Source organism: Otolemur garnettii, unplaced genomic scaffold, assembly GCF_000181295.1.
Source record: "Otolemur garnettii isolate 467f Iridium unplaced genomic scaffold, OtoGar3 scaffold00100, whole genome shotgun sequence".
Taxonomy (NCBI): Eukaryota; Metazoa; Chordata; class Mammalia; order Primates; family Galagidae; genus Otolemur; species Otolemur garnettii.
Genome location: NW_003852495.1, coordinates 5,603,551 through 5,628,140, shown reverse-complemented (window position 1 = coordinate 5,628,140; position 24,590 = coordinate 5,603,551). Strand labels below are relative to the sequence as shown.

The 24,590-nt window shown below is 54.5% G+C and overlaps 2 protein-coding genes across 3 annotated transcripts in view; both read right to left on the bottom strand.

Moving 5' to 3' along the window:
- KMT2B (lysine methyltransferase 2B) overlaps nt 1-15,745 on the bottom strand; it is a 21,437-nt gene extending 5,692 nt beyond the window's left edge. The window contains exons 1-30 of one of the 2 annotated variants that reach the window (XM_023516917.1): nt 15,383-15,745; nt 14,195-14,267; nt 11,946-13,948; nt 11,611-11,724; nt 11,353-11,503; nt 10,793-11,078; nt 10,565-10,620; nt 10,042-10,320; nt 9,599-9,729; nt 9,264-9,362; nt 9,010-9,123; nt 8,712-8,858; nt 8,527-8,622; nt 8,007-8,124; nt 7,373-7,486; nt 7,044-7,228; nt 6,879-6,968; nt 6,693-6,797; nt 6,496-6,569; nt 5,791-5,906; nt 5,603-5,694; nt 5,386-5,523; nt 4,162-4,320; nt 3,806-3,926; nt 3,650-3,728; nt 3,396-3,556; nt 2,014-2,241; nt 627-1,932; nt 459-548; nt 272-381 (exon numbers count right to left, since the gene is read on the bottom strand). In XM_023516917.1, coding sequence (XP_023372685.1) covers nt 272-381; nt 459-548; nt 627-1,932; nt 2,014-2,241; nt 3,396-3,556; nt 3,650-3,728; nt 3,806-3,926; nt 4,162-4,320; nt 5,386-5,523; nt 5,603-5,694; nt 5,791-5,906; nt 6,496-6,569; nt 6,693-6,797; nt 6,879-6,968; nt 7,044-7,228; nt 7,373-7,486; nt 8,007-8,124; nt 8,527-8,622; nt 8,712-8,858; nt 9,010-9,123; nt 9,264-9,362; nt 9,599-9,729; nt 10,042-10,320; nt 10,565-10,620; nt 10,793-11,078; nt 11,353-11,503; nt 11,611-11,724; nt 11,946-13,948; nt 14,195-14,267; nt 15,383-15,745 — 7,198 coding nt within the window. The remainder of the gene's footprint in view (nt 1-271; nt 382-458; nt 549-626; nt 1,933-2,013; nt 2,242-3,395; nt 3,557-3,649; nt 3,729-3,805; nt 3,927-4,161; nt 4,321-5,385; nt 5,524-5,602; nt 5,695-5,790; nt 5,907-6,495; nt 6,570-6,692; nt 6,798-6,878; nt 6,969-7,043; nt 7,229-7,372; nt 7,487-8,006; nt 8,125-8,526; nt 8,623-8,711; nt 8,859-9,009; nt 9,124-9,263; nt 9,363-9,598; nt 9,730-10,041; nt 10,321-10,564; nt 10,621-10,792; nt 11,079-11,352; nt 11,504-11,610; nt 11,725-11,945; nt 13,949-14,194; nt 14,268-15,382) is intronic. The other variant, XM_012809164.1, reaches the window with a different exon arrangement.
- A 1,013-nt stretch (nt 15,746-16,758) lies between these two features.
- Nucleotides 16,759-19,865, bottom strand: ZBTB32 (zinc finger and BTB domain containing 32). Its single transcript, XM_003796109.3, has 5 exons — nt 18,222-19,865; nt 17,895-17,968; nt 17,716-17,784; nt 17,449-17,613; nt 16,759-17,277 (listed from the first exon to the last, which is right to left on the bottom strand). The coding sequence occupies exons 1-5, from the start codon at nt 19,106-19,108 to the stop codon at nt 16,997-16,999; spliced, it is 1,476 nt and encodes a 491-aa protein (XP_003796157.1). The 5' UTR covers nt 19,109-19,865; the 3' UTR covers nt 16,759-16,996.
- Nucleotides 19,866-24,590: the final 4,725 nt, after the last annotated feature.

The window sequence follows — 24,590 nt, the reverse complement described above, 5'->3', positions numbered from 1 at the left end:
ACTCCTGGGCTCAAGCGAGTCTCCTGCTTCAGCCTCCCAAGTAGCTGGGACCACAGGCCCCTGCCACAATGCCTGGCTATTTTTTTGGTTGCAGCCATCACTGTTGTTTGGCGGGCCTGGGCTGGATTCGAACCCGCCACCTTAGGTGTATGTGGCTGGTGCCTTAGCCACTTGAGCCACAGGCACTGAGCCAGCACGCACTCTTTTTTGAAGTGATTGTCAGTTGCCAAGCACAAGGAAATGGCAGTGAGAGGAAAAGGCTGGTCCCTACCTGAATAGTGGTGCCACTGAGACTCGAGCAGCAGGTCTGGGGGACCATCTAGGGTCTGAGCAGGACCACCTTCTGGAAGTGGCAGCAGAGGGGACCGTTCCTGAAGGGGCCTGTGAGGAAACACCTGTCAGGAGGGAGAAAAGACAGAGGTCCCAGAGCCTCCAAGGAGAGGGGCCTGGCCTCTCACCTAGGGCTTTCCTCCTCAGTGGGCTCCCCAGGGTGATCCAGGTCGAGAACTCCACGCACTGTGGGCGTTTTCATCCTCACTCGGCTAAATCTGGTGGGGAGGAACCACGAGGTTGAGCTGCCTCCTTTCAGCCACCCCCTCCCTTGCCTGTGTCAGCACTGTGCTTACCCGCTGTTCCCGAGCCCTGGAACTTGTGGGGTATCCTCCAGTGACTCTCCATCTTCATCTAGCCGTGGGGTTTTGTTTGGGGGAGGTGCTGGCGGGGACCGGCCAGAGTAAGTGGACACCCTCTTGACACGGATGGCCTGGCGGGGTGGACTGGCAGGCCCACTGCTCAAAACTAGCGTCAGTGGAGGGGGTGGTGGGGGCGGGGCAGGGCGGACCACCCCTACCACTGGCAACACACCAAGCAGGGGTCCTGGGGGCAGAGTCCAGGAGGTGGGGGCTGTGGGGGGAATGGTAGGGGGCAGAGGTGGTTGCCTAACTGGGGGTGGGACAGGTTCACCCTCCCCGGCCATCTTCACAAAGACTTGCCCCAGCTTGTTGACAAGGATGATTTTGGAAGCAGCAGGTTTGGGGGGCTCAGGGGTGGGGCCCAGGCTCAACACCCGGACCCCTGGGGCCCCAGGGAGCCAAGCAAATGTGCGGGTGGAGTCAGCTGGGCTAGGGGGCAGACCCTGGGGTGGCTGGCTGCCATTAGCCAGGGGAGGTATTGGGGGGAGTGACTCCTCTCTGGGACCAGTGCCTCCCTCCCCAGGTCCTCCTAGGTTCTTCAACACAAAATCCACAATTTCTGAAGGCAGGTCCTCAGGAGGTTTGGCTCTGTCCCCCACAGCCCCGAGGACCCCAGCTCGGCCCACTCCTGGCCCCGAAGGAGGAGTCCCCTGACCCCGAGGTTGCTGGGCTGCCTCAGCTTCACTGTCTGTGCCATCATCCACTCCGTCCAGCTGTTCGATGCGGGGGGCCCCAGGGAGGGCCCCAGGGAGGGCCCCAGGAGCCAGAGCAGGGCCAGATACCACAGTCACAGGGAAGTGGATATAGCGGGTGGTGGGGCTAGCCTCCTCCTCTGAGCTGTCCCCTGGGCCCCCATGGCTGCTTCCCACTGCCCCAGCAGCCACAATCTCTTCCTGGAAGGGCTCAGTCTCCAGCAGGCTGGCTGCAAAGTCCAGGTCAGCAGCACTCAGTCCTGACACCACCTCCATGTCCTCAAAGTCTGGGCCCAGGTCTTCAGGGGGTGGTGGAGATGGAGCCGGGCCAGAGGGAGCCAGCTCCCCTGAGGTAGGTGTGAGGGCTGCAACGACTGAGGTAGGAGGGAGCACCCTGAGCTGAGGGGAAGTTCGGAGAGGAGGGGAGGTCCGCCGTGATGGTGGCGGCCTGTGGGCCAGTGGGCTGGGACGACGAGAGCGTCTGGGAGGAGCTGGGAAGTCCATGTCTCCCACTGTAGGAATATGGTGGGTCAGAGAAGATGGACTTCCTGTGAAGGGAAGGGTTGATGTCAGCCCAGGAGCTCCAGCTACCCCTGCCCCACCCTCCCCAGGCACTCCCAGGTGCTCACCAGGGGAGGGCAGGGGGCCAAAGGAGACACCCCCCAAGGGCCTCCGGGATGGTGAGTAGTTGGGCACTTTGATTCGAGCCCCTGAGAAGGAGCGAGGGGCTGGAGGAGGGGCACTGCTAGAATCTGGCCGAAGCGGGGGGTCCAGGTTCTGAACAGGAGAGTGGTGCTCAGGAGCTCCAGGGATAAGGGCATCTGAATCTGGTAGGGGGTCCTCATGATCTAGGGGCTCTAGAGAGGCAAGAAAGTTGCATCAGGGGTAGCAGGGGTAACAGAGGCTTTTCATCAAAGTCTCTCATCACATGTTCTCCCTTCTTTTAAGCCAACTGTGCCTTCTCAGGCCCTGACCCTGACCTAGTCACAACACGCACTGGTTTCCAGTTACCTTTCTGGTCCCAAACCCTACCCCTGGCATCTACAAAATCTACACACACACACACACACCCCTACACACCTGGGTCAGGGTCCCTTCAAGACCTCTCCTCAGCTGTGCTTGGCCATCTTCCCACTTCCTGGCTCTCTACTGTTCTCTTTCTGCTTCAGACCCCACATGCCATGACAATGCTCTCTCCCCAGGATGGCCAGTCCCACCACTCTCCCACCTGCTCTGTGCATCCTCATCACATCAAAGCATCATCCATTTAGTCCTGGAGCTTGGGGCTCTCTCCATGACCTAGCTACATCCAACCTTTGCTAGCTGACTTCTGCCTCCTCCTCCCAAGATGCCCTTGTTTCCAACCAGGGTAGGTGCATCTGCCTCCCTTCTCCACTTCTTATCATGCTCCAACCTGGAGTAAATCCCTTATCCACAAACATAATCCAAATCTCTTCCACCTCCTATTCTGCTGACAGTGACCTCTTCCTCTCTGCTAATCCCCAAGCCCATTCTTTGCTCTTTGCCACCCAGCTCTCAGATCCATTCCTCACTGTGGCATGCCTGCAAGGGTGCCAGCTTGAGAACTGAACAGATCCAGGCTCAAATCCCAGTTCCGCTGATCAGTTACTATGGACAGCAACTGTCCCCATTCGAGGTGCAGTGTAGAGGAGTCTTTACTTCATCAGAGGGCTGGGAGCCTCACATGAGCACGGACTCCAAGTCTGGGAGCTGTAAACTCTGCTCCCCTCAGTTGTCCCCAGGTTACCTCCCACCTCAAGCAGGCAGCATAGTGCTCTCCCCACTGCACTTCCTATGAAATTCTGAGCACACCCCCAGGCACACAGTGCACGGCCAATGAATTATCTGTTATTACAGTGGATGAAAGAACTGCAAGCATGTTAGGTTTTCTTGAGGGGAGAGGGACACGGGCATCAGTGGGTGACCAAGAAGGCTTAAGGAGGGCAGCACTAAGGGAGGAAAACGAGGTAGGGTGGCACCAAGGCCTTACCTGAGGAAGGGGCGGGGCTGTGCACAATGGTCTGGTTCTCCTCTGCTGCCTCCAAGTGCACAGGCTCTTCCCGAGGCCCCCAGGGTCGATACTCAAGAATTCGGCACCGATACCAGCAGCGCCTCCGAGCATCTACTGTGCTCCAGTACAGACGGGAACACCTGGCAGGTGAGATAAATGGGTTAAGACAATTTGGGAAATGGGATCTATCCCTCAAGTACCCCAACCCTACCAGGGTCCCCCGGACTGCTCACTGGTAGCCAATGGGGAAGAGCCGTCCCTCGCAGTCTGAGAGATCAGACAGAGTACCCAGGGAGTCAATTCGGATGGAGCCTGTGGTAAAAAGGAGACGTCAGCAGAGGCAGGCTGGGGAAGGTCAGGACGAAGAGAGCAGAAAACAAGTGGCTTACCAATGAGCACATTGATGGCATCAGGTTCAAGCCCCGTCAAGAATTTGCGCTTGAAGTTGATGCCCTCAAAGTCCACATAGACTCGGCGGAGAACATCAAAACCGTCGGGGGTCACGATCTCCTGGGAGGTGGATGGCAAATGGGAGTTGCTGGATTGGAGGGGTGAGAAGGGGATACCAGGGAAAGGCTCTGTGGGCAAGGTCTGAACAGTCAGGAGCTTGGCCTAAAGGGCTCTGGGAGAACATAGAAGGAGACACTGAGAAGGAGCAGGAACCAGGGATCAGCATTGATGGGGGTCCCTAAGCGGAAGGGGAACAGAGAACACTGGGGACTATCTCTCCACGGTTCTGGCCCACCTTGCCATCTAGGAGGTCCGTATGTTTCTGGCAGAATACTTTCTTGTCGTCCTGGAAGATGCAGTAGCTGGCCCGAGCACACATGAAGTGGAAGTTGCTGAGGCAGGAGGAAAGGCAGCAGCCTACCGTGGCTCCAGGCTTCAAACAGAGCTCACAGCGCTGTGGGTGGCAGGGGGAGGGGGCGTGTGTGATGCTGAGCACCACTGTCTCTGAGAGCCTGCTTATGTCCCTGTCTAGCCCAGAATCTCACACAACAAAAGCCCTCACCAAACATAACCTCTTCCTCAACTGCACCCATGGCCAGGTGCACACACAAAGTCTTTCAGATTTTTTTGAAGCAGAGAGTGGGGAGAGAGAGCAGCTAATTTTCACTTACCACCTTTCTCACACAATCCTACAGCAGGACCTCTATTACTGTACTTAAAGCCAGTAGTTATCCCAACTCCTGACAGAGAGCTTGAGGCATTCTACAGTACCTGGGCCAGGTCCCACACCGGTGACTATGGGAATTCTTTTTTTTTTTTTTTGAGACAGAGCCTCAAGCTGTGTTTTTGTTGAGTACTGTGGCATCACAGGTCACAGCAACCTCCAACTCCTGGGCTTAAACTAGTCTCCTGCCTCAGCCTCCTAAGTAGCTGGGACCACAGGCGCCTGCCACAATGCCTAGGTATGTTTTTTTTTGGTTGCAGCCATCATTGTTGTTTGGCGGGCCCAGGCTGGATTCGAACCTGCCACCTTAGGTGTATGTGGCTGGTGCCTTAGCCACTTGAGCCATAGGCACCGAGCCGACTATGGGAATTCTAACCCAGGGAACACCTCACTTCACCAGAACAAAATAAGAGCTAAATGCCACGCTGTATACAAAGCATCCAGTATGTGTCAATTAGAGATCTTCTTTTAGTCTCCCATGCTTCAGGCCCAGATCATGGCCAGAGGGCACAAATTTTTAGTTTTTTTTTTTTTTTTGTAGTTTTTGGCCAGGGCTGGGCTTGAACCCACCACCTCCAGCATATGGGGCTGGTGCCCTACTCCTTTGAGCCACAGGCACTGCCCACAAATTTTTAAAAATCCGTATCAGCATAAGACTTGGGACAACTAAAAAAGGTACCTAGGATCAATAATGAAAGGACAAGCCCAGGGAAGAAATGCAAACTAAGAGTAGCTCCCACTGGACAAGTACCCCATGTGAGACCTGAGGCCACCTTTCCAGGCGTACACCCTCACCATCTGCCTCCCTCGGGCCACAGCAGCATGCACGTTCTTGAGGGAGCCGTCGTTTTCTTCAAACACTTCAGCTGACCAAATGGCACAATTGACGTGTGTCCACTCATTCTGCCCAATGTACAGGAGCCGCCCTGCCTCCTGGTGGCAAGAAGAGTGGCGTGATGGGGGGTTCTTGGGCCCAGACCTCAAATCTAGGGCTTCACACAGCAACCCTCACCTTGGAGTCTGCATCTCCATATTTGAGACAGAGTGCACACTGACGAGGGTCCTCCAGGTGTGAGAAAGCAGCTGGATCCTTGCCCTGGAAAGCTGGAAAAGGATGAGGGAAAGGAGGTCTAAGAATCAAGATCTGGAGCCTGGCCTGCCATCTTAGGGGCCCTATCCTCCAGCCCCACTTCCCGGTACCTGCTGAGGGATCCCCTGGAGGCTGCCCTGATTCTGGGGTCTCTGGTTCCTGCTGTCTCCACTGAGCATAGACATGGTCCAGGGATGGGGGCAACACCGCATTGGGAAGGACTCCGCTGTGAACAGGCAGGTCAGCATCTGACACGTCTAACAAAGGCAGCTGGACTGGGGCCTACCCACAATGCCAGCTTACACCTGCAATTATAGCTCTCCCCATGCACAAGTTCTCTCAGTCCCCTCAAAAAGTCAGAGCCCCTTTTGCCACCTTTGACATATAATAATGCTGTTATTCATGCCTGGAATACCCTTCCTCCTAATCTCAGCTTAGGTGTCACCTCTTCTAGGAAGCCTTCCATGATCCCCATGCTCTTCTAGATGCCCCCTCTGGGTTCCCACAGCTCCCTGGAGTTCCTCATTATGGCCCTAATAAAGCTTGCCCAGCTCCCCAAAATGAGCTCTTTCAGTAGAGTCCAATCTTATTTGTTCACTGCTTTGTTTCCAGAACTGCCTTGACTAATACAGTAGGAGTAATGCTTTGCTAGTCTAGAACCACGGGAGATCTCCTGCTGATTCTACTATCTCCTCTCTAGTAGACCCTAACTCTGCTCTCATCTATTCTGAGCCTAGCTTGACCCCTTGATTCCCATGTGCCCTTGCCTTTGTGCTTACTCCCTGGTGCCCCTCCTGCTACCCAGCCTTGCTCACTTCGGCAGCCGGGTACTCCGTCGCCAGTACTTGGGGTCATGGGCGTCGAACCAGCCGAACGCAGACTCTAGCAGCTGGGGAGTGAGTTAATAGGATGAGAAGAACTGGCTTCCCCAGGAGAGTCAGCAGGAACATGTCTAAAGGTCTCACTCCCCATCCCCCACCCACTACCCTCAGGTATCCCTGAAAGAGCTCACCTTCAGTAGGAGCCCCTTCATCTGGCCTCCAGCCCGGCGCTCTGGGGTCTCTCCTTCTTCTGAGTGCCTTGTCAGGATGGCCACCATGTCCTCCATGAAGCTGTGCTGTAAAGGGGGTTTGTGAGGGTCTGACAACCCTCGCTCTCTTCTCCTGGCATCCACCTATTACCCCTGTGTCCCACGTACCACAGACTTGTAGTGGCCTTCCTCAAAGCGCTGACTCACAGCTTGCAGACCACAGGGTCCTGGGTGCAGCTGCTTCCCATCCTGCCCACACTGCAAAGGGGGGAAGTCAGCAGGGCTGGTGCTGGGTCTGGCCCCACCCTATCCTGCCTCCTGGGCTCTCCAGACCTGGGTGCACAGCAGCAGTGACCCTGCCACCTTGGAGTTCAGCAGGCCCTGGAGCACCTGGCGCAGGCCCCCCTGGAGGGCCCCACTCAGGGCCTCTCGCCAGCGGGGCTGTGTTGCTCCAGCACATGGTCCACACGTGTACAGCACCGAGTCTGGAAGTCCTGAGAGGATCTCATAGTCTTCATCTAAAACAGCCAAGACAGAAAAAGAGGAGATAGATGAGAGGATATGAGGGTTCCCAGTAGCCCCTAGGCCACCTGCTCTCTACAGGGCAGGGGCCAAGGATCTTCACAGGGCTGAGGCTGCACCCAGGCCCCGGGCCTGCTCACCTGAGAGCCCCTCGCACTTGGCGTGCACCCAGTGGTCACACTGTGCGCACTGCATCATCTTGCTCTCGTAGTCATTGTCTTCATAGCAGCGCGTGCAGATTGGACAGTAGTTTCCTAGAGAGAAAGGGAAGAAGAAGAGTCAGAGGAGCTGGGGTCACCATCTACCCCTCAGAGTCCTTGTTCAGGGGCCAACCACCCTAGACTGCTCCACAAGCTGCCTCTATTCCGCCCTCACCATTCCCAAACGACACGTTTAAAAAAAAGGCCTCTTTTCTGACTCTGCTTCCTCAGCACCTCACACAGCGCGAGACTTTGCTAAACAGCCCGCCTGAATGAATGAAGAAAGCCCAAATTTTCAAACTGCTCAGTGAAGAGAGTTGAGGTTCCACAAGGTATCCCAGAGACCAAAATGGTGGGGTCCCAAGCCCTCTACTCCTACTGCCCTCAGAGGGGTTCTGTGTCCCTGTTTTATCTACTGGATGGACTCCCATGGAAAAAATGATAAACTGAAGAAAAAGTTTCATGGTTAAAAAGTGGAAAGCCACACGCTGAGTATCTGTTTTAACTGTCTGCCTAGGAACCTGCCTCACTCCCCTCTGGCCCCCAGGGTCCAGCCCCCCTGCCAGGTCCCCACCTTTCTCATAGAGTTGGGTGCACCTGGGGCAGAGGCTGTAATCTCCAGACCACTCCACGTCCCAGTTCTTGCCTGGAGTTGCCCCACAGCTCTTACAGCGTACACAGGCTGAACAGATCTGAGGAGCAGGTCCACGTTAGGGGAAAGTCAGACACTGGGCTGGAACAATGTGAGGGGGCAAAGGGCGAGGGGGTGTAAAGGGTATGCAGGACAGATGAGGAGGAGAAGAGACATGCTGGAGAGAGGAGGAAGATGAAGAAGGGGGACACAGGTTGGGGCAGGAAACTGAGCCTGGGAACACAGAATCCATGGGTTCCTGAAACCATCATGTACAAACTCTGTATATAATATTGTTTATGTGACGTTTCTAAAGAGAAAATGTTATTTATAAAATTCTCAAGGGGATCCCCAACCCTCCTTGGCCTCCTGAGAGCTTAGCCGAGAGCATGTCTGGGGGTGATGGGGGTTGGTGGTGCTAGTCATTAGCACCAAAGCAAGGGGCCTGGGCCTCATCTCTCACCCAGTGGCGCCGTCTGCGTGTGGCCCGGGTTGGGTAGCTGGGCCCGAGGCAGGCCGGGTGGTAAGCATGGCGACAGCGCTCACACTCCAGAAGATGCTGTCAGACGTGGGAGAAAGACAGTGATACCAAAACCTGGCATAGGGACACGCCCCCTCCTTGCCATCACCCAGCCCCTGGTTCCAAACCTTGGATCCCCGGCCTTTCCGTCCACAAACATGGCAGAATTTGCAGCGGCGGCAGCACCAGGTGTCATGATGCTGGGGCAGGGGCCGCTCAGCTTCTTCCAGGCAGAATGGATGGAAAGGATCGCAGCAGACTTGGCAAAACACCAGCTGAGGATGGGTGTGGGAGAGAGTGAATGATGGGCACAGCGTGAGGCCAGAAGGCCAGGAGACGAGACCCAGCTGAGAGGGCCTAAGACATCAGGCAGTTAAGGGCCAACAAAGACTTGGGGGTCTGTGAAAAAAAAGACAGAGATCCAACCTCATGCAGTCCTTTGCTGGCACACAGCAAGCACACCATTGGTGGCCCCCCTGGCACGGAAGTGAGCACGCTCAGACCACCCATCAGCCACACGTTCTCTAGGTCACAATCCTCCTGGGGGAAAGAGAGGATGCAAGATTGAAAAGCAGCCAAGGACACAAGTCAGACCCATCCATAAAGCCCTGGCTTCTCTGACATAGTCAACAAGTTTCTTCCAACCACAGGCCTGACACCCACCCCACTCAGTATCACACCTTGAAGTCCACACGGACTCGGTGCACACCGTCAGGGGATTTCTGTTTTCCAGTCCAGCCATTGGGAAAAGCAGCAAAGGGGCCAGGGGCCAAAGCATCCTAAGGAGGGATGATGGTATGGTTAGAAGCTGCCAGTCCCACCCAAACTCCTCTCCTCACTGCCCTTCCCCCAGCCTGCCAGACCCTGCCTTTCACCCATATCCCAATTTGTTCTCCAGACAGACAAAGCCTCCACCCTCAGGACCTGTTCTCTAGCACACACACTACACTACAGTTGGGCATGTCTGGCACTCTGACTTGCCAGGTAGCTCCTGGAAGGCAGAACCATGCCTTACACAGGGTTTGAGGTTCTTGAAGTGGGCCATGCTGACCTTGTCCAGGCGCCTTCGGGCCTTGAGCTGCAATACAGGCTGCAGGGTGGGTTTGCGGGGCCGGCTCTGCTCCTCAGGCTCTGGAGCTGGCAGCTCTAGGCAGGACACGTGAACAGTGAGGTCCCTGTCCTTCCACGTCCCATTTTAACTCTTCTTCTACAATGCCAGGGTTCCCAAGGTTTTCAAGGGTTCTTTAACCAAGACCCACTAAGATGACTCTTCCACCTCGCTAATTGTGCTAAGAACCTCACACACCACTTCTACATATCCACCTAAAACTGCCTCCTTCTCTGCCCTTAGCCACCTTCTCTACCAGTCTGATAAAGCCCTGTCCCTGAGAACCTTGTCCCTTCCACGCAGAAGACAGGACAAACTGCATGACAGAGAAAGCATAAAGTGGTTCGCACCATTTTCTCGGGGGGTCCGACGACGAGGAGCAGGGGGACCCCCAGGATCTGAGTCATCTGAGTCTTCGAAGATATCATAGGAGGGTCGCTGTTTGACGCAGCGCCGGGCTGACTTGCGCTGCAGTAGGAGGGAGTCCTGCTCCTCGGATCCTGGGGGGGCCACCACCTCCTCTCGGGGCCCCCCAGCTCCCGCCCCCCGGCGTGGGCCTGGAGGACCAGGGGAGGCCTCAGGAGATTCATCGGAATCCCAGGGCAACAGCGTCTTCACTATCGTCCGGCCTGTGGGAACAGGGGACTTAATAGGATTTGAGCTCAGTCAGGGACATGGGGCATCGGGATGGAGAAAAGCCAGAAAGTGGGGCAAGAGAGAATGAATGCGGGTGATAGAAAAGCACACGACAGAAAAGCAGACAGACAAAGGTGGTGAACTGCAAAAACAAGGGAGGAGAGCAAGGAAACATGGTTTCTTACACACCAGAAATCTAAATAAGGTTTAATAGAAACACCCTTTGAGCCCCATTACCTTTTTTGGCCAGGCGTTCCATCTTCCGAGCCTCTATCTTGTCACATTTCCGGTATCTGGGGAGGGGAGCAGCACGTCACCAGGGTAGGGGACTGGTGGTCTAGGGGAAGAGAGGAAGCTCTCCACAAGGATGCCCATCCCACTGCTTTGGCTGGGCAGAAGAGGAGCTGGGCAGGAGGCCTGGTGACTGGCAACCAAGAGGGGAGAATGGAGGTGATGCCTACTCACACACAGCACTGCTTCTTGGTATTGGGGCCCCCAAACTTGGGCTTATCCAGGCAGTTGACACACGACCCACAGTCCTGCACACGAAGGCAGCCTCGACAGTGTCCACACCGAGCCATCCGCATTTTTTTGCCGTGGTGGGAGGGCAGTGAGCGCCGGGGTGTATGGGCCAGGGCCCCTCCAGACCCTGTAGGCTCTGAGTCTCCTCCAGGCCCTGCTGACTCCACCTTTACCAGCTGGGACTGTGATGGGACACTCTCCGTCTCAGATGCTGATGACGTGTCTATTCCTGCAGACAGAGAGAAGAAAATGGACCTACAAAGGTGCCAAGCACTCTCCTAGATTTCTCCCACTCAATCCCCCTTTGGCTCTCACTTTCCCACAGTATAGATTTCAAGCGCCCTTCAATCAACTTGCTTTGCCTAAGACCTAGTACTCCGATCCCCTTACCACCTACCCCCAAGCACCTGACTCAGCTCCTTCTCTCCTGGCTTCTTGTCCACTTGCTCACCCCCAAAGCTGACACAACTGTCAAGTCTCCCCACAGCACAGCACCCCCCTACCCTCTGTGGCAAGATCCTGCCGATCCCGAAGAGGAAGGGCACTGAGACGGGGGACATCTTCAGGCACCATGGCCCGGGCCTGACCCAGGGCCACAGCAGCATGACGGCAGACATGTTTGATGCGGGGGCCTTGCACAGGGGACTCAGGGCCCTGGGGAAGGAGAAACCAGGAATATGTGTGGAGAACTGTGCTTTGTGCTCCTGTGACCCTAAGCCTCCAGCCAGCCTTCTTCACAGGGGCCTTCTCCCATCACATACCGAGGGTCTCTCTCTCTTAGCTTCCATTGATTCATCTTCAGACCTTACAGAACCTCTGTCTGAGATCTGCTTGACAGTCCCAACGACCTCCTCCACTTGCTTCCCTGGGCTTGGCTGGTAGGGGAATAAACAGGGTCAGGGGCTGGAAAGTGAGGAAAGATGGGGACAGGGGAGTTGCACAGGGAAGGAACACAGGAAGGTGGGGGTAACGCAAGACTGGCTCTGAGGGTTCCCTGCAATGCCGGAAAGTATCTAGGGAGGCAGGAGATAAATGAGTGGCGGAGAATTGAGGCTGGAGGGACTGAGTGGAGAACTGGCCATAGCAATATACTCACTGGCATTGAAGATGCCACCTTCTGCTGCTGCTGCTGGTCAATTTTGAACAGCTGCACTTTGGCTCTCTTGAGGAGGCTGAACATTTTCTCTTCTACCCCAGACAATGGTAATGAACCCAGGCCAGTAATCCGGGCTTTTTCCAGTGGTGGCATCTGTTGTGGTGATGATGGTGGCTGCTGTGGTGGCAATGGCTGGGGTAGGAGCTGGGTTTGCAAGGCTTGCAAGGGCTGCTGTGGCTGAGCCTGAGGCAGCTGCCCATTGCTCAGGGCTGGAGCCCCAGGAGGGGGCACCTCGGCCTTAACAGAAGTGGCGACCACAGGGGCAAACCGAGGCAGGCTGAGGTGGTTGGTGCGGCCCACTGCCCGCGGCTCAGGCTCAGCTAGAGAGTCATCAGCGGGAGGAGGCTCTGGCTCAGGGGCTTCAGGAGCCCCAAGAGGAGGAGTAGTAAGCACCGATTCGTAGATCTTCAGGTGGGCTTCGCTTGGGGTAAACTGAGGGGCTCGAAGGAGCAGGGGTCTTCGGGAGGGAGTGGCAGGGGCAGGGGGTGGGGATGGAACTGGTGGAGGAGCAGGGGGAGGAGGGGGCAGTTCCCGGGTCAGTGAGGTCCAGCGAAACGTGGGTTCCCTTAGGATAGACCGTCTCTTCTCGGGGAGTGGGACTGGGGTAGATGGGGGAGTTGGGGCACGTGGTGGAGAGGGGGCTGGTGCTGGTTCCGGGGGGACAAGTGGGGAGGTGGTTATGGAAGGTCGCAGAATAGGTGAGACCTCCACTTTGGGGGCTTTGGGGGGATCTTCGTCCATAAATCGCCGGGGGGTCTTGATGATACGGGAGGAGCGGGCACTCACCACAGGCATAATAAACTGCCGAATATTCTTCAAGAAGGTGGTACTTTTGGGGGCCATGGTGGGACTGTCTTCTGGAGGGCCTCCTGTGGTGGTGCTGGGGGTTGGAGTGGGAGGAGAAGTGCCCTCTGGCCCAGCCCGAGCAGCTTCCCTCTCTGCCCGCTGACTGGGAGTCAAGGGAGGTCGGCCTCTCTTCCTGGAACATGTGGCTGGGACCACAGGAGGGGATTCTTCCTGCTCCTCTGGGGCAGGAGGTGGTGGAGGGGACGGCATGGGTGGGGGAGACACTGGAGGTGGTGGAGGGCAAAGTGGTGGTGCAGGAGATGTTGAAGGAGGTGGAAGGGGTGGAGGAGGCGAAGGGGCTGGAGAAGTCTGAGGTGGTGATGGTAGCTTTGCCTCTTCCTTTTCCTTGGGGAGCATCTTCTCTTCCTCAGCTATAGCTCTCTCTTCTTTCTCTTCTCCCTCCTCTTTGTTGTCATCATCTTCTTCTTCTTTCTTCTCCTCTCCCTCCTCCTCCAGTTTCTCCTCCTGCTTCTTCCAGCAGGGGCTCCCTCCCTGTCCAGATCCAACTCTTCTTTGGGGGGCATCCTGCCAACTTTCTTCATGTTGACCTTGACCCTGACCTGATTCAAGTCCCAAGGACAATTGTTCCATCTTTACTTTTTTGGCCTTTAAAACGACCTTGTTCACCACAGGGAGCCCACCTCGGCCTCGGCCCCTGCCTCCACGGCCTCCTCGCCCCGACTGTCCTCCACGTTTGGCGGTCCCAGGTCCTGGGCCTGGCCCCTCCTTGCACTTCCAGCTGCCAGTTCGGTGTTTTATTGGAACCACAGGAGGTGGGGGCTCAGGTTTGGGGATTGTCACAGCTGCTTCTGCCACCACTACTGCTTGTTGCTTCTTCCTGCAGGGGCCTGCTGGCCGTCCTGGGGGCCGTCCCCGAGACCGCCGTGGGGTAGAAGGCTCACATGCCCAGCTCCGGGAGGCTGGGGGTGCCTGGGCCCGCCGGAGAAGTTCAGTCAGTGCCTGCACCATTCGTTCTGTGCCCTCCTCACCCCGTTTCCGGGCAGGGGTCTTTGGGGGGGTAGGAGCCACATCTGCTGGGCGAGGAGGAGGAAGGGGGGTCGTCTTATGCTTGCGGCCCCGACCTCGGGGGGCTCGACCTAAAAGGAGAATAGGTGTGGGAAGATGGGTCAAGCTGGCCCTGAAGACTGAGGAAGGCACTCTAGGAGGACAGAGACTAAGTCTTCCTCATCTGACTCCCCCACTGCCCAGCCTAGCTTGGACTCTGAACACAGAACACACTCAGTAACTGATGGAGACTAGTCCAATGGGGAAGAGCCAACACAAAGGGCAAGAATAACAGTTCCTCTGTAAAGCTATAGAGGTAGAGTTCCCCCAACACTCACCTCGCTGGGATCGGAGCGCAGAGCGCAGGGAACTGGGGGCCACATCTTCATCTGAATGAAAACCCTGAAACTCCTAATTTAGGGGACCGGGGTGGAGGGGAGAAATAGCAGTCAGTGCCAAAGCCCTAGTTCCACCTGTGACTCAGATACTGAGGAATATCCCCAGATTCCCCCTTAACATACCCTTACCTACTCCCAAAGGAATTAGGAAGACACAACGGTCAGAGAGGAGTAGAAAACAGGGTCTGTCCCTAGGGATGGAGGCACAAAGTATCCCAAACCCAGCGCCAGACCACTCAGCACAGCCATCAGTGGTCCGTTGGCCCAGAAGAGAACACAACAGGTTCTCTTCAGTGAAGATAGTAGGCCCTATACTCAGATTCCTTCAGAGTTCAACTCAGAAAAAAGTGGGACCTCCATTTAAGCCCTTTAGCATTGTTTCTTCTTGAATGAAGATGGGATTAGGGGCACCCAAGGTGAGGGGTGGGGGGAGGGGATCAAATGGCCTATCATACGGGGATCCACTCTGAGCCGTCAGTTGCTATTAACTTGTCGTAAGTAATATAACCCACACCTTTCTGCCTTTTTCTGGAAAAGCTGGGGGATAAATCCTAGTCTGAGCTGAACTCAGACCAGACCTGTCCGAATGCCCAGTCACAGCTTTCATTCTATTCCTCTTCAGGAGGAATGCCTCAGGAGGAAGCCCTCCACCACTCCACCTTAGAAGAGAAGAGGAATTGGGGCACTGGTGAAACCGGGGAGGTTTCAGGCCCAGCAGGGCAGCCTACAGGTAAGAGCTTAGACAGCTCTAGTCTCGGTCCACTAAAGCCACGCTGCTGTCAACCACCCCTGGCTGGGCATGCAGTCCACACTGCCTCCTCACCCGAACCTCTACTGCTCTAGCTTCGCCAACTACAGAAAAGGATCAGCCCAAGACACTTCAGCAGGACCTGCCTCGGGCCCAAGAGCCTAGCTAGCTGCAGCAGCCTTCTCTACCCACTTTCAGAGGCCCTTTGCATGGAAAGCTTCATGCAACCTGCCTCCTTCCTCGCCTATTACTAGGGTTCCTTCTCCCCGCAGGAGCCCTGGGGATTCCACTTTCCCAGCCGCCCCGCCGGATAACCCAGAACCCTGGAAGACCCTGGCCTCCGCCCCACCCGGCGCTGGGGACGCCTCCGACCGCCTCACCTCATCGTCGGATTCCCCGTCACTACTCTCCTCCTCCGGCACGCTGCTCCGGCTTGGCCCCCAGCCCCGGCCCCGGCCCCGACCCCGGCCTCGCTGAACGCGCGGGCCGGCACACAGGCGGCGGAGCCGGTGCAGGCCCCGGCGGAGCCCCAGCAAACAGCGCAGGGCCGTGTCTTCCCCGGGCTCGGCTCCGCCCGGCCCTGCCGCGCCGCCGCCGCGCCGCAGAGGTACCCGCACTCTTTCGGCCCCGCTGCCCCGTCCGCCGCGGCCCCCGCCCCCGCCGGAGCCCCGCGGCCGGCCCGGGAAGCGGCCCCGCGCGGAGCCAGGCCCGGGGCAACTGCCGCCGCCCGCCGCCGCCGCCATCTTGGCACCGTGAGAGGGGCCGGGGAGGCGGGGGGAGGGGCGGCCCGTGCGCAGGCCGGGGGGAGGGGAGGTAGAGGAGGGGCGGAGCGGGGCGGTCACGCCAAAAACCAGCGCCGCCGCCGGGCTGGCGGGAGCCGGGGGCTGGGCCGGCCACGCGCGGGGCACCACGGGAACCGGAGTCCGCAGCCGGTCGGCCGTCAACCTCAGACCGCTCTTGAACAGCTCAGTCTCCGCATCGAGGCCGGAGAGGGGCGAGGCGCAGGGGCCTCCGGGAAATGTAGTCCAGACGCATTGCTCCTTCCGCGGGGAGGTAAAGCACTAGAACTGGGACTATTCGGTCCCTGACCAGCACTCAGAAAGCCAGTTCCCGGGTCTCCGGGAGGTGTGGTCCTCGTCCCAGACTCCTCCCATTGTTTTGTCGAAGCCAGAGGCCCGCGCGGACTACCATTCCCAGGGTGCAGCAGACTTCGCACCCTGAGAACCCGGGAGACACTGGGAAATGCAGTTCGCGAGCGTGGGAGGCGTGGGCTGGAGAAGGGGCGGCGGCAAACGGGGTAGTCTTAGTTCCAAGAGTGACCCAGCCGCCGTTCCGCTCGGTGTGGAGGGAAGATGCAGGTGAGGCCGCGATCTCGGGGCCTTTGTGTTCAAGGAGAGAAGGCAGGTGGCAGAAAGCAGGGCGGGAGCACGCGTTCCCATCCAGCCCGAGGCTGGGCGCGCCTAGATCAGACTCCGCGCGCCAAGAATTGCTGTGAAAGGGACGAGTAACTTAGGGCCTCACAGCCCCCACTATCCCAGAGCCTGCTGCGAAGTTTGCATGGACACCGAGCCCTTGCGGCCGGCTGCTTCCGAGAGAGGATGAGACGCCCCGGGGGCCGGAGGAAGGGTCCACCTCGCTGGACAGGGGACTCGTAGCCACTAGGGGCCGCTACAGGACAAGGGCAAAGCTGGGGGACCCAGACGTACAGACTAAACTCGGCTTTCTAGCCCTGAAAGGAGAGTACAGGAAACTCTTTTATTATGGTGATGAGATCGACAGTCCCCATACAGTTTACCTTTACTCATGTAAACTTCAGTGCCCTCACCCTATAGGGGCTCATTGGCCTAGGACCCTGCGACCTGCGGTCATCCCGAGGCTCTCCTGGGGCCGAATTTGCTAAGGTACCTTAGCAGCGGTGCTGGGTCAGAAGCCCAGACGACCCGATTCTCATTCTTAGAATCTTGGCTGAGCCCAAAGAAGTTATCCACACCTCCTCAGGTAGTGGAGGAGGAGGGACAACAAGGAGAGGTCGAGGCCCGGGATGGCCTCGAGAAAGAGGAAGAGTAGAGGAAGGTGGAGCGAATGGTCCATCCGGGTGGGAGCTGGCTAGGCGAGTGGCCTCGCATGTGTGCCTGCATGGAGGCCAGGCTGGGACAGCCGGCACTGCACAGAGGACAGCGGTATGGAGCGGCCCCGTGCGTCCGCAGGTGCTTGGTCATGGCAGAGAAGTCCCGGGAGCGCTGAGGACAAAGGCTACAGGAGAAAGGCTTCTCTCCTAGGGCAGGTGAAGGGAGAAGGTCAGTGAAGGAAGGAAGAAAGAAGCGAAGGCTGCGGAAGCTGAGGGTAGATTGGGTGACCAGGGAATTGTACAGGAATGGGGCTCAAGAGTGGACAGACTGGAGTTGAGAAAGAAGCAGGTGATTCACACCAGGCAGAGTGCCCATACCTGTGTGGACTCTATAGTGTGTCTCCATCTGATGCTTGAGTGAAAACCTCTTCCCACACACAGAACAAATATAAGGCCGAGACCGAGCAGAAGGGGCTGGGGGAGGGTGTTGTTGAGATGGGTGGCCTGTGGTGCCCTCATGACCCATACAGGTTGCAAGTACTCCTGTGGGGACAGAGAAGTTGAAGGAGGGCAAGGCCGCTAATCCCAGGCAAGAAATCAGAGACTACAGTGGGGCTGAGGCAAAAGTGCCCTCACCCTACTCACCTGTGTGCCCCTGATCAGACTCTTCCATCTCCCCAGGGCTGAGCTGTGCAGGGCCCTGGGGGAGGGAACCTGGAGGGAGCAGAATGAGGTAGGGGCCCTGCTGAGGCTGGACTCCTGGAGCCCCAGCCCCAGAGGAGAGACCATGTTGCAGGGTGTATGCAGGACAGTGAGGGGCTTACCTGGGGTGGGGCTGGAGGAGGCCAACTGGTTCTGGCTCCAGAGCCCTTTGTGGGGGTTCAGAGCCAGTGGGATCCTGAAAGTGGGGTGGGAAAGAGTTACAGCCTGGGAAAAACTTTGGAGCCTAGCCTTTCCTAAGAGGGGGAGGGTGTCCTGAGTCCTCAAGGGCAAGGCTTTGGCATTCCCTGTGGCAGGAGCTGTTTGTCCCATCCCCAGCTCAGAAAATACACAGTAGAAATAGAGACATGGTGCCTTTCTAGCCATCATGGCCACCTCTCCTGAGCCACTCCCTCCCAGCCTGGAAGCCTTCACCTAGACCCTTCACTCACCTCTGGTCCTGAGGCCAGACCTCCTGCCAGGCTCCAGTCATGGGTGTGCTATGTGAGAAGGGAGTGCCGTATCTGGGAGGCAACAGCAGGATGCTCCACAGGGCAGGCTGGCCCTCCCCCAACCAAGAGGCCTCAGCCCACCAGGGCCTGGGGATGATACTGGTTTGGAAGGAACCTGGTGGGGGAAGGGGGCCAGGGCACTCCCGCAGACTTTCCTCAGAGCCCCCTAGACTCTTCCTCACCCACATGACCACACCTTTCTTCCCATCTGCTGTCCCATGGCAAATAGGGGATTGGTTGAGTTTTTCCTCTTTTGATCTCATCTGCTCCCCCTGACCCTCCCTTGTTGCCCCTGCCGTCTCAGGGCTCTTTCTTGGTAGTTTGTGCTTGTGCGACATCTGTTCTCTCTCACCAGCTCTAAAATACTTCTCTTGTTTCTGCTTCTCTCCAAGCCTTCTCAGTCCTCTCTCAGAATCCCTTGTGGGTTTCTCTGGCTCTTCCTGATGTTTCTTCAGCCCTAGATCCACCTCCTCTTCAGTCCTGTCCCTTCGAGCCCTTCTGCATGCCTCTTCCAGGGACTGCACTCCCAAGGCCCTGGCTGCCTCCTCTAGGGTCCCCAGCTCCCCAGGCTGCAGCTCTACACTTTCTCCATAAACAAAATGTAGAAGCTGGGCAAAGGTGGAAGGGCTGATGCCTTCTACCAGAGCCCACTGGCCCCTGTGGCCCAGCTGCTGGCTTACACCTGCTAGCACCAGGCTGTGGACAGGGAACTCCTGGCTGCCTACGGTGATCAGGGTATCACAGAGTGCTGGCCGGAGCCTGGCGGCCAGTCGTACCAGCCGATCAGAGCCATAAGGGCTGGGCAGTCTTATGGCAGGCAGAGGCATTATGTCTTGCCTGGGTACCAGTCTCAGAGGCTCTAAGGGAAGGGCAACAATGTGGGCTCCATGATGGAAAAGGTAGGGAAGAACAGCATATTCTCAAGCCTGTGGAGGTGAGGGGAGAGAAAGTGAGTTGCTCCTTCTAGATCAGAGCCCTCTGTCCTGAGTAGAACAGATAAACTACCCAAAGAGAAGACTTGGGTAGTCCAGAATCAGAACAGGAGCTGGGGGTGGGGAGAATGGAGGGAGAATGGAAATTAGACCAAATTCAGGACTTAAAGAGCAAGGGCCAGGCAGTCAACAAAAATATTAATTAGTGAATTTAAGACAAGTATAGTATATATGGGCAGTCTCTGACTTAAAGGCTAGCAGATACTGATACTTCTTCCTCTCCAAGGTCCTCTGCAGGGAAAGCCCTCTCAGCAAGCCAGGCTTTCCTCATTCACCCCACACAAAGGGATCATCAGGAAACCCAGTCAACTCTAGCATTAGGGATAGAGCAAGACACAGCTTCATGGGAGAACTTCAAAAGCTAGTGGGCCCTCCCTCCACAAGCCCATCATCCCTGAAATTTGGGAGGGCAGCAAGACAGGGGTCATGGAGGGCAGGAGGGCAGGCTTTAAGGCATTGGTCAATCGTTGCCCTGAAGCTGAAGCCTCTAGAACATATCTTTAGAGAACAGACCAAAGATTCCCACCCAGTAAGTTAAGAAAGTAGGTGCAGAAGATACAGGAGAAAAGGCTTCTGACCCAGTGATGAAGAGAGATCTTGGAGAAGTGACTCCAAGGAAGTAGGAGAATGAGAAATGTGAACTTTAGAGAGGGAGGCTATTTCCTCTCAAGATTAGGATAAGGAAATGGCTTATTCTTGTTTTTCAAAAGACAAGTGAAGAGTAGGAAGACAAAACCCAACATGGCAGGAGTTTATCACACATCAAAACCACCACATTGGCTTTTAAGAAGAGAACTGGGAACCCAGTTATGAAGAACACAGAACCTAAGTATCTTAGCATTCAGCTGGCATATTCCAAGCTCCCTGTGAACAAGGACCTTGTGAGAGGGAGAGTTACTACTTGGACACCTCAGGGAGAGGGCTGCAAGTTGGCAGGGAATGGACAAAAAGAGAGTTGTGATGGGAAGAAAGCTTCAGCTGGGGAGAAGCAACCACTCACCCTTGTAGGTTCCTCATGCCGCATGTTCTGAACTGCTGTTGGGGCTCCTGGATCCCTCCCCCCAACAAGCCCCGCCCACGACCTCACAGTCCTCTATTGGATGTGCCAAATAACAGTCTGCTGCAGTCCTCCAAGGGGGTGTGGTTTTATAATCCTGGCTCTGCTTTATAGGAAACACTACCCCCCTCTACTTCCAGAACCCAGACATTCTGCCTTCTAACTGCGTGTTTTCTTATTTCATTTGTGAACTCCTAGGGTCAAAAAACTGTATCTGTAGGTCCAAGGACTTTGGAATAATCAGACCTGCATTTGAGATTTATCTGTGCCATTTACTGGTTGAGTAACCTTGGGCAAGTTACCTCTCTGAGCCTCAGTTACCTCATTTATGAAATAGGGATAGTCTCTCATTTGGAGGAGATGAAATGACATGATGAATGTGAAAGTGGTTTCTAAGTACATAGCACCTATCAAATATATTAGTTCTGCTTCTTAGAGATGATGGTAGAACGTTAGTAGCTGGAAGCTGTTTCTCCTACTTCGGAAGTCAAAAGGACCGAAACGTGGATTCCAAGAAGAGGGTGAATGAGGACCAAAAGGACGCTCCCTCTCTCCCTGACTTGGTGCTAGAAAGCCTCATTAGCTCTGTGGTAATGACCCCTGTCATCTGGGTTGCCATTGGGGACAGGGTGTGTGAGTGACTCAGATCCTCCCATCAAGCTTTGAAGGGGGCAACCCCAGGAAGGGCCTGCGGTGGTCTTTGAAAAGAAAACCTCCTTTTCTTGGGCTGATGATAAATGGCATTTCTCTGAAACTAGGACTCAGGGGTTTCTTTCACTTCCTGCCCAAGGAGTCAATGTCCCCAAAGGTTTCCCCTCTTTTCACACTTCAGCACCCTTTCATCTGAGGAAGAGATGAGGTCTGAGATGCTCAAATTTCCTTTTATGTTTCTTACTATTCTGTTATCCCTGATCCTGTAGCAGATTTTTTATTCATTCAACAAATGATGAAGTACTTATGTGCCTGGCATATCATATAGGTATAATAAATAATTGGAAGGGCTGGGCGCAGTGGTTCATGCCTGTAATCCCAGCACTCTGAGAGGTCGAGGCAGGTGGATTGCTTGAACTCAGGAGTTTGAGACCACCTGAGCAAGAGTGAGACCCCATCTCTACTAAAACTAGAAAAACTAGCCCAGCATTGTGGTGGGCACCTGTAGTCCCAGCTACTGGGGAAGGTGACAAGAGGGTTGCTTGAGCCCAAGAGATTGAGGTTGCTGTGAGCTACAATGATGCCACAGCACTCGACCCAGGGCACAGAGGGAGACTCTGTCAAATAAATAAATAAATAAATAAATGGAAGATAAACACCCTGGTCTCACCTCTTAAACCCAAATATTGTGTCTTGAAGCTCCCATTTCTCCCATTTTCTCCAAAATGTGTAGACTAGCTTCTTATTTTGTCCCTCTAGACCTACCATACCTTCTTTCTCATTCTAGCTTGAGTGCAGACACCTACATCAGACAGGGTGTGTCAATGGGTGAGGCTGGTGGAGGGGCACTCGGGTAAGGAGAGGGGAAGATGAGTCAGAGTGAAAGGGAAAATGCAAATGTGCGAGCTGTATTCATCTGCTACCCGGAGGGTTAAATATTTTCCATTTCTGAGCTTTTTAATTCCTGACACCACCACACCCAGGGGCACATTAGACATACATATAAAAGACACAAAGCAGCAATCCCTCTGATGCATATATTCACAGAGGGAAACATCCTTCCTCCAACATAGAAATACACAATCACTAAAGATAAGGAATAACTGGGGAATGTTGTGAGGGAGAAGCCCCAGGTATAGAAGGAAAGATACAGGGATCTGGAAGATGACTTCATCACCCAGTGGCTTGTGAGCCCATCACCTCCCAACTCTACATCATGTGCCTGTGAGTCAGCTCCCCCCGCCCCATGTGGTTTGCAAATTGATGATCAAGAGAGTTGGAGACTGTGCTTAATGAGCAGCGTCCTCTATCACCCAAATGGAGTTGACGGGGAGCGTCAATGGGCTTTCGGGGAACCTAAAAGGGAGGAAAAGGGTAAAGGGGACTTCCCGTTCTGTGAAGAAAAGCCCCCAAGCATGGGAAACCCCATCTTGCCTCCCACTTGGTGTCTACCCCACCTAAGGATATCCCTTATGCTGGTGACATTCTAGGTGCTTGTCTAACCTTTCCCCACATTTTTCACAGTGCAGACCAGCCATCATGCACGGAGCAGTGACAGCAGAAGCAGAAGCAAATAGCACTTTGACTTGGAAGGGTAGCAACACTGCTAACTGTTGCTGTTTTTGAAAGTCCTCCCTTCCCTGGTCACATAAATCCAGCCCACCTTCCACTTCCCAAGATGACTCAGTAGGAATCATCCATAGTTGTTCCACTGGGGAAGATCTAGGAAATCACAGGTTATGAGGACTCAAGTCTGCATCCTGGCAGAGGGGACAGTGGGTAGGAGAGATTAGGTTGAACATAAGTGGGAAAAGAATATGTGGGAAAAGGACGTATGATTTCACCTCTCAGTCCTTTTTATTACTATTATTGAATAAAGCATGAAATCTGGTATTTTTTATTCTTACTGATAGGATTAACCAAGGAGACACTCAGGGAAAATGTGTGAGGGGCTCAGTACACACCCTGATTGCAAAATCAGAGCTTTCCAGAAATCCGTGTACATAAACTCCTCAGGCACAACCCAGCTTGATGTAACAATGTCAATGAGACAATATAAATATATATTTTCTTTAAATATTAGAATTAAAATTAAACCATCAAAATAGGCCACCTAGAGGAATGATTATATGTTTTATGAGAAACATTCTATTTTTATCTCACTTTTTTTTTTTTGAGACAAGAGTCTCAAGCTGTCACTTTGGGTAGAGTGCTGTGGCATCACAGCTCACAGCAACCCCAAACTTCTGGGCTCAAGTGATTCTCAAGCGATTTTCTTGCCTCAGCCTCCCAAGTAGCTGGGACTATAGGCGCCCACCACATATATCACTTATTTTAAATATTGGCTCTTCACAATCCAAGTTGAACAAGAGTGAATTTAGAAAAAAAAATCTGTGAACTAGCCATTGAACACATCTCTTTCCACAAATTAAGGTTAAATTCCCCATAGCACTTTTTATAGATTAAGACTAATTATTCAAATATTGCATGAATTTTAAAGATGTTCCACTGGGGAACACTTTTCTAGTTAAGTATATCCAATACATATCAGAAAAGAGATACCACAGGCTTAATTAGTTCTTTTTTTTCCCCCTTAAAATCTATGCTCTGTATAACCCAAGAACTAGATATAGTCATGCCCAGGTAAGTTGAATCTAGGTGCTTGAGACTCTGTCATAGCACATGTGATATGTGGATTAAGTGGAAAAAGAACTAGACTAGAAGTCGGAAGACAGGTTCCACTGCATCGTCATATTGGATGGCCTTTTTTTTTTTTTTTTTGAGCAACCTCAAACTATTGGGCTCAAGTGATTCTCTTCCCTCAGCCTCCCTAGTAGCTGGGACTACCAGCACCTGTCACAATGCCCAGCTATTTTTAGAGACACGGTCTCACTCTTGTTCAGGCTGGTCTCACACTCCTGAATTCAAGCAATTCACCTGCCTCAGCCTCCCAGAGTGCTAGGATTACTGTGCCTGGCCATGGGCACCTAGTCATGGTTGGTCTTTTTCTTTGGCATTCATATGGGACTAACTCTTCCAAGAGCCTCGACTTCCTCATAGAGACTTTTTCAAGACCAGTACTGAATTCCAGTATTGACTTAATCCTGGGCAAAGGGCCCTACTCTGACCTCCTCTGGCTGGTCCCTTCCTATGGGCTGAGGAGTTCAAAGGCATCTAGGAAGTGCCTTGTGAGCTCCCCTGCCATCTCACATCTAGATATGTTCTCAGAATGTAGAACCCTGGATTTCCTAGACCAGAAGACTTTAAGCCCACTTTCAGAGCCTACACAGGCTCCAGCTCCAGGTGTATAATCACATGACTGATGTACACATCCTAGACCCTGATCATGCACTCACATAGACTGAGCATGGATGTGCAGGCCAGTATGTGAGACACCCTGAAGGATGGGCCAAAACCAAGTGTGAGAAAAAAAAGAAAGAATCTCCATCTGTACTCTTGCCCAGGCCCCATACAGGAGCCTACTTTATTCCAATGGTTCTTAACCTCTTAGGAGTTTACCATCCAGTTGAGACTATAAGCCATGGGACCAACTATTTACATTAGGAAATTGTAAATGCTCATACCATTTTTTTACATGAATGAATGACA

Bases quoted from the DNA above. Each gene is read 5' to 3' on its own strand.
- ZBTB32 (XM_003796109.3), bottom strand. From the start codon at position 19,108: ATGCCTCTGCCTGCCATAAGACTGCCCAGCCCTTATGGCTCTGATCGG. The intron at 17,785-17,894 runs GTAAGCCCCTCA...TGCTCCCTCCAG, and splicing joins CTCCTCCAGCCCCACCCCAG to GTTCCCTCCCCCAGGGCCCT. The intron at 17,614-17,715 runs GTGAGTAGGGTG...CTGTCCCCACAG, and splicing joins GTCTGATCAGGGGCACACAG to GAGTACTTGCAACCTGTATG.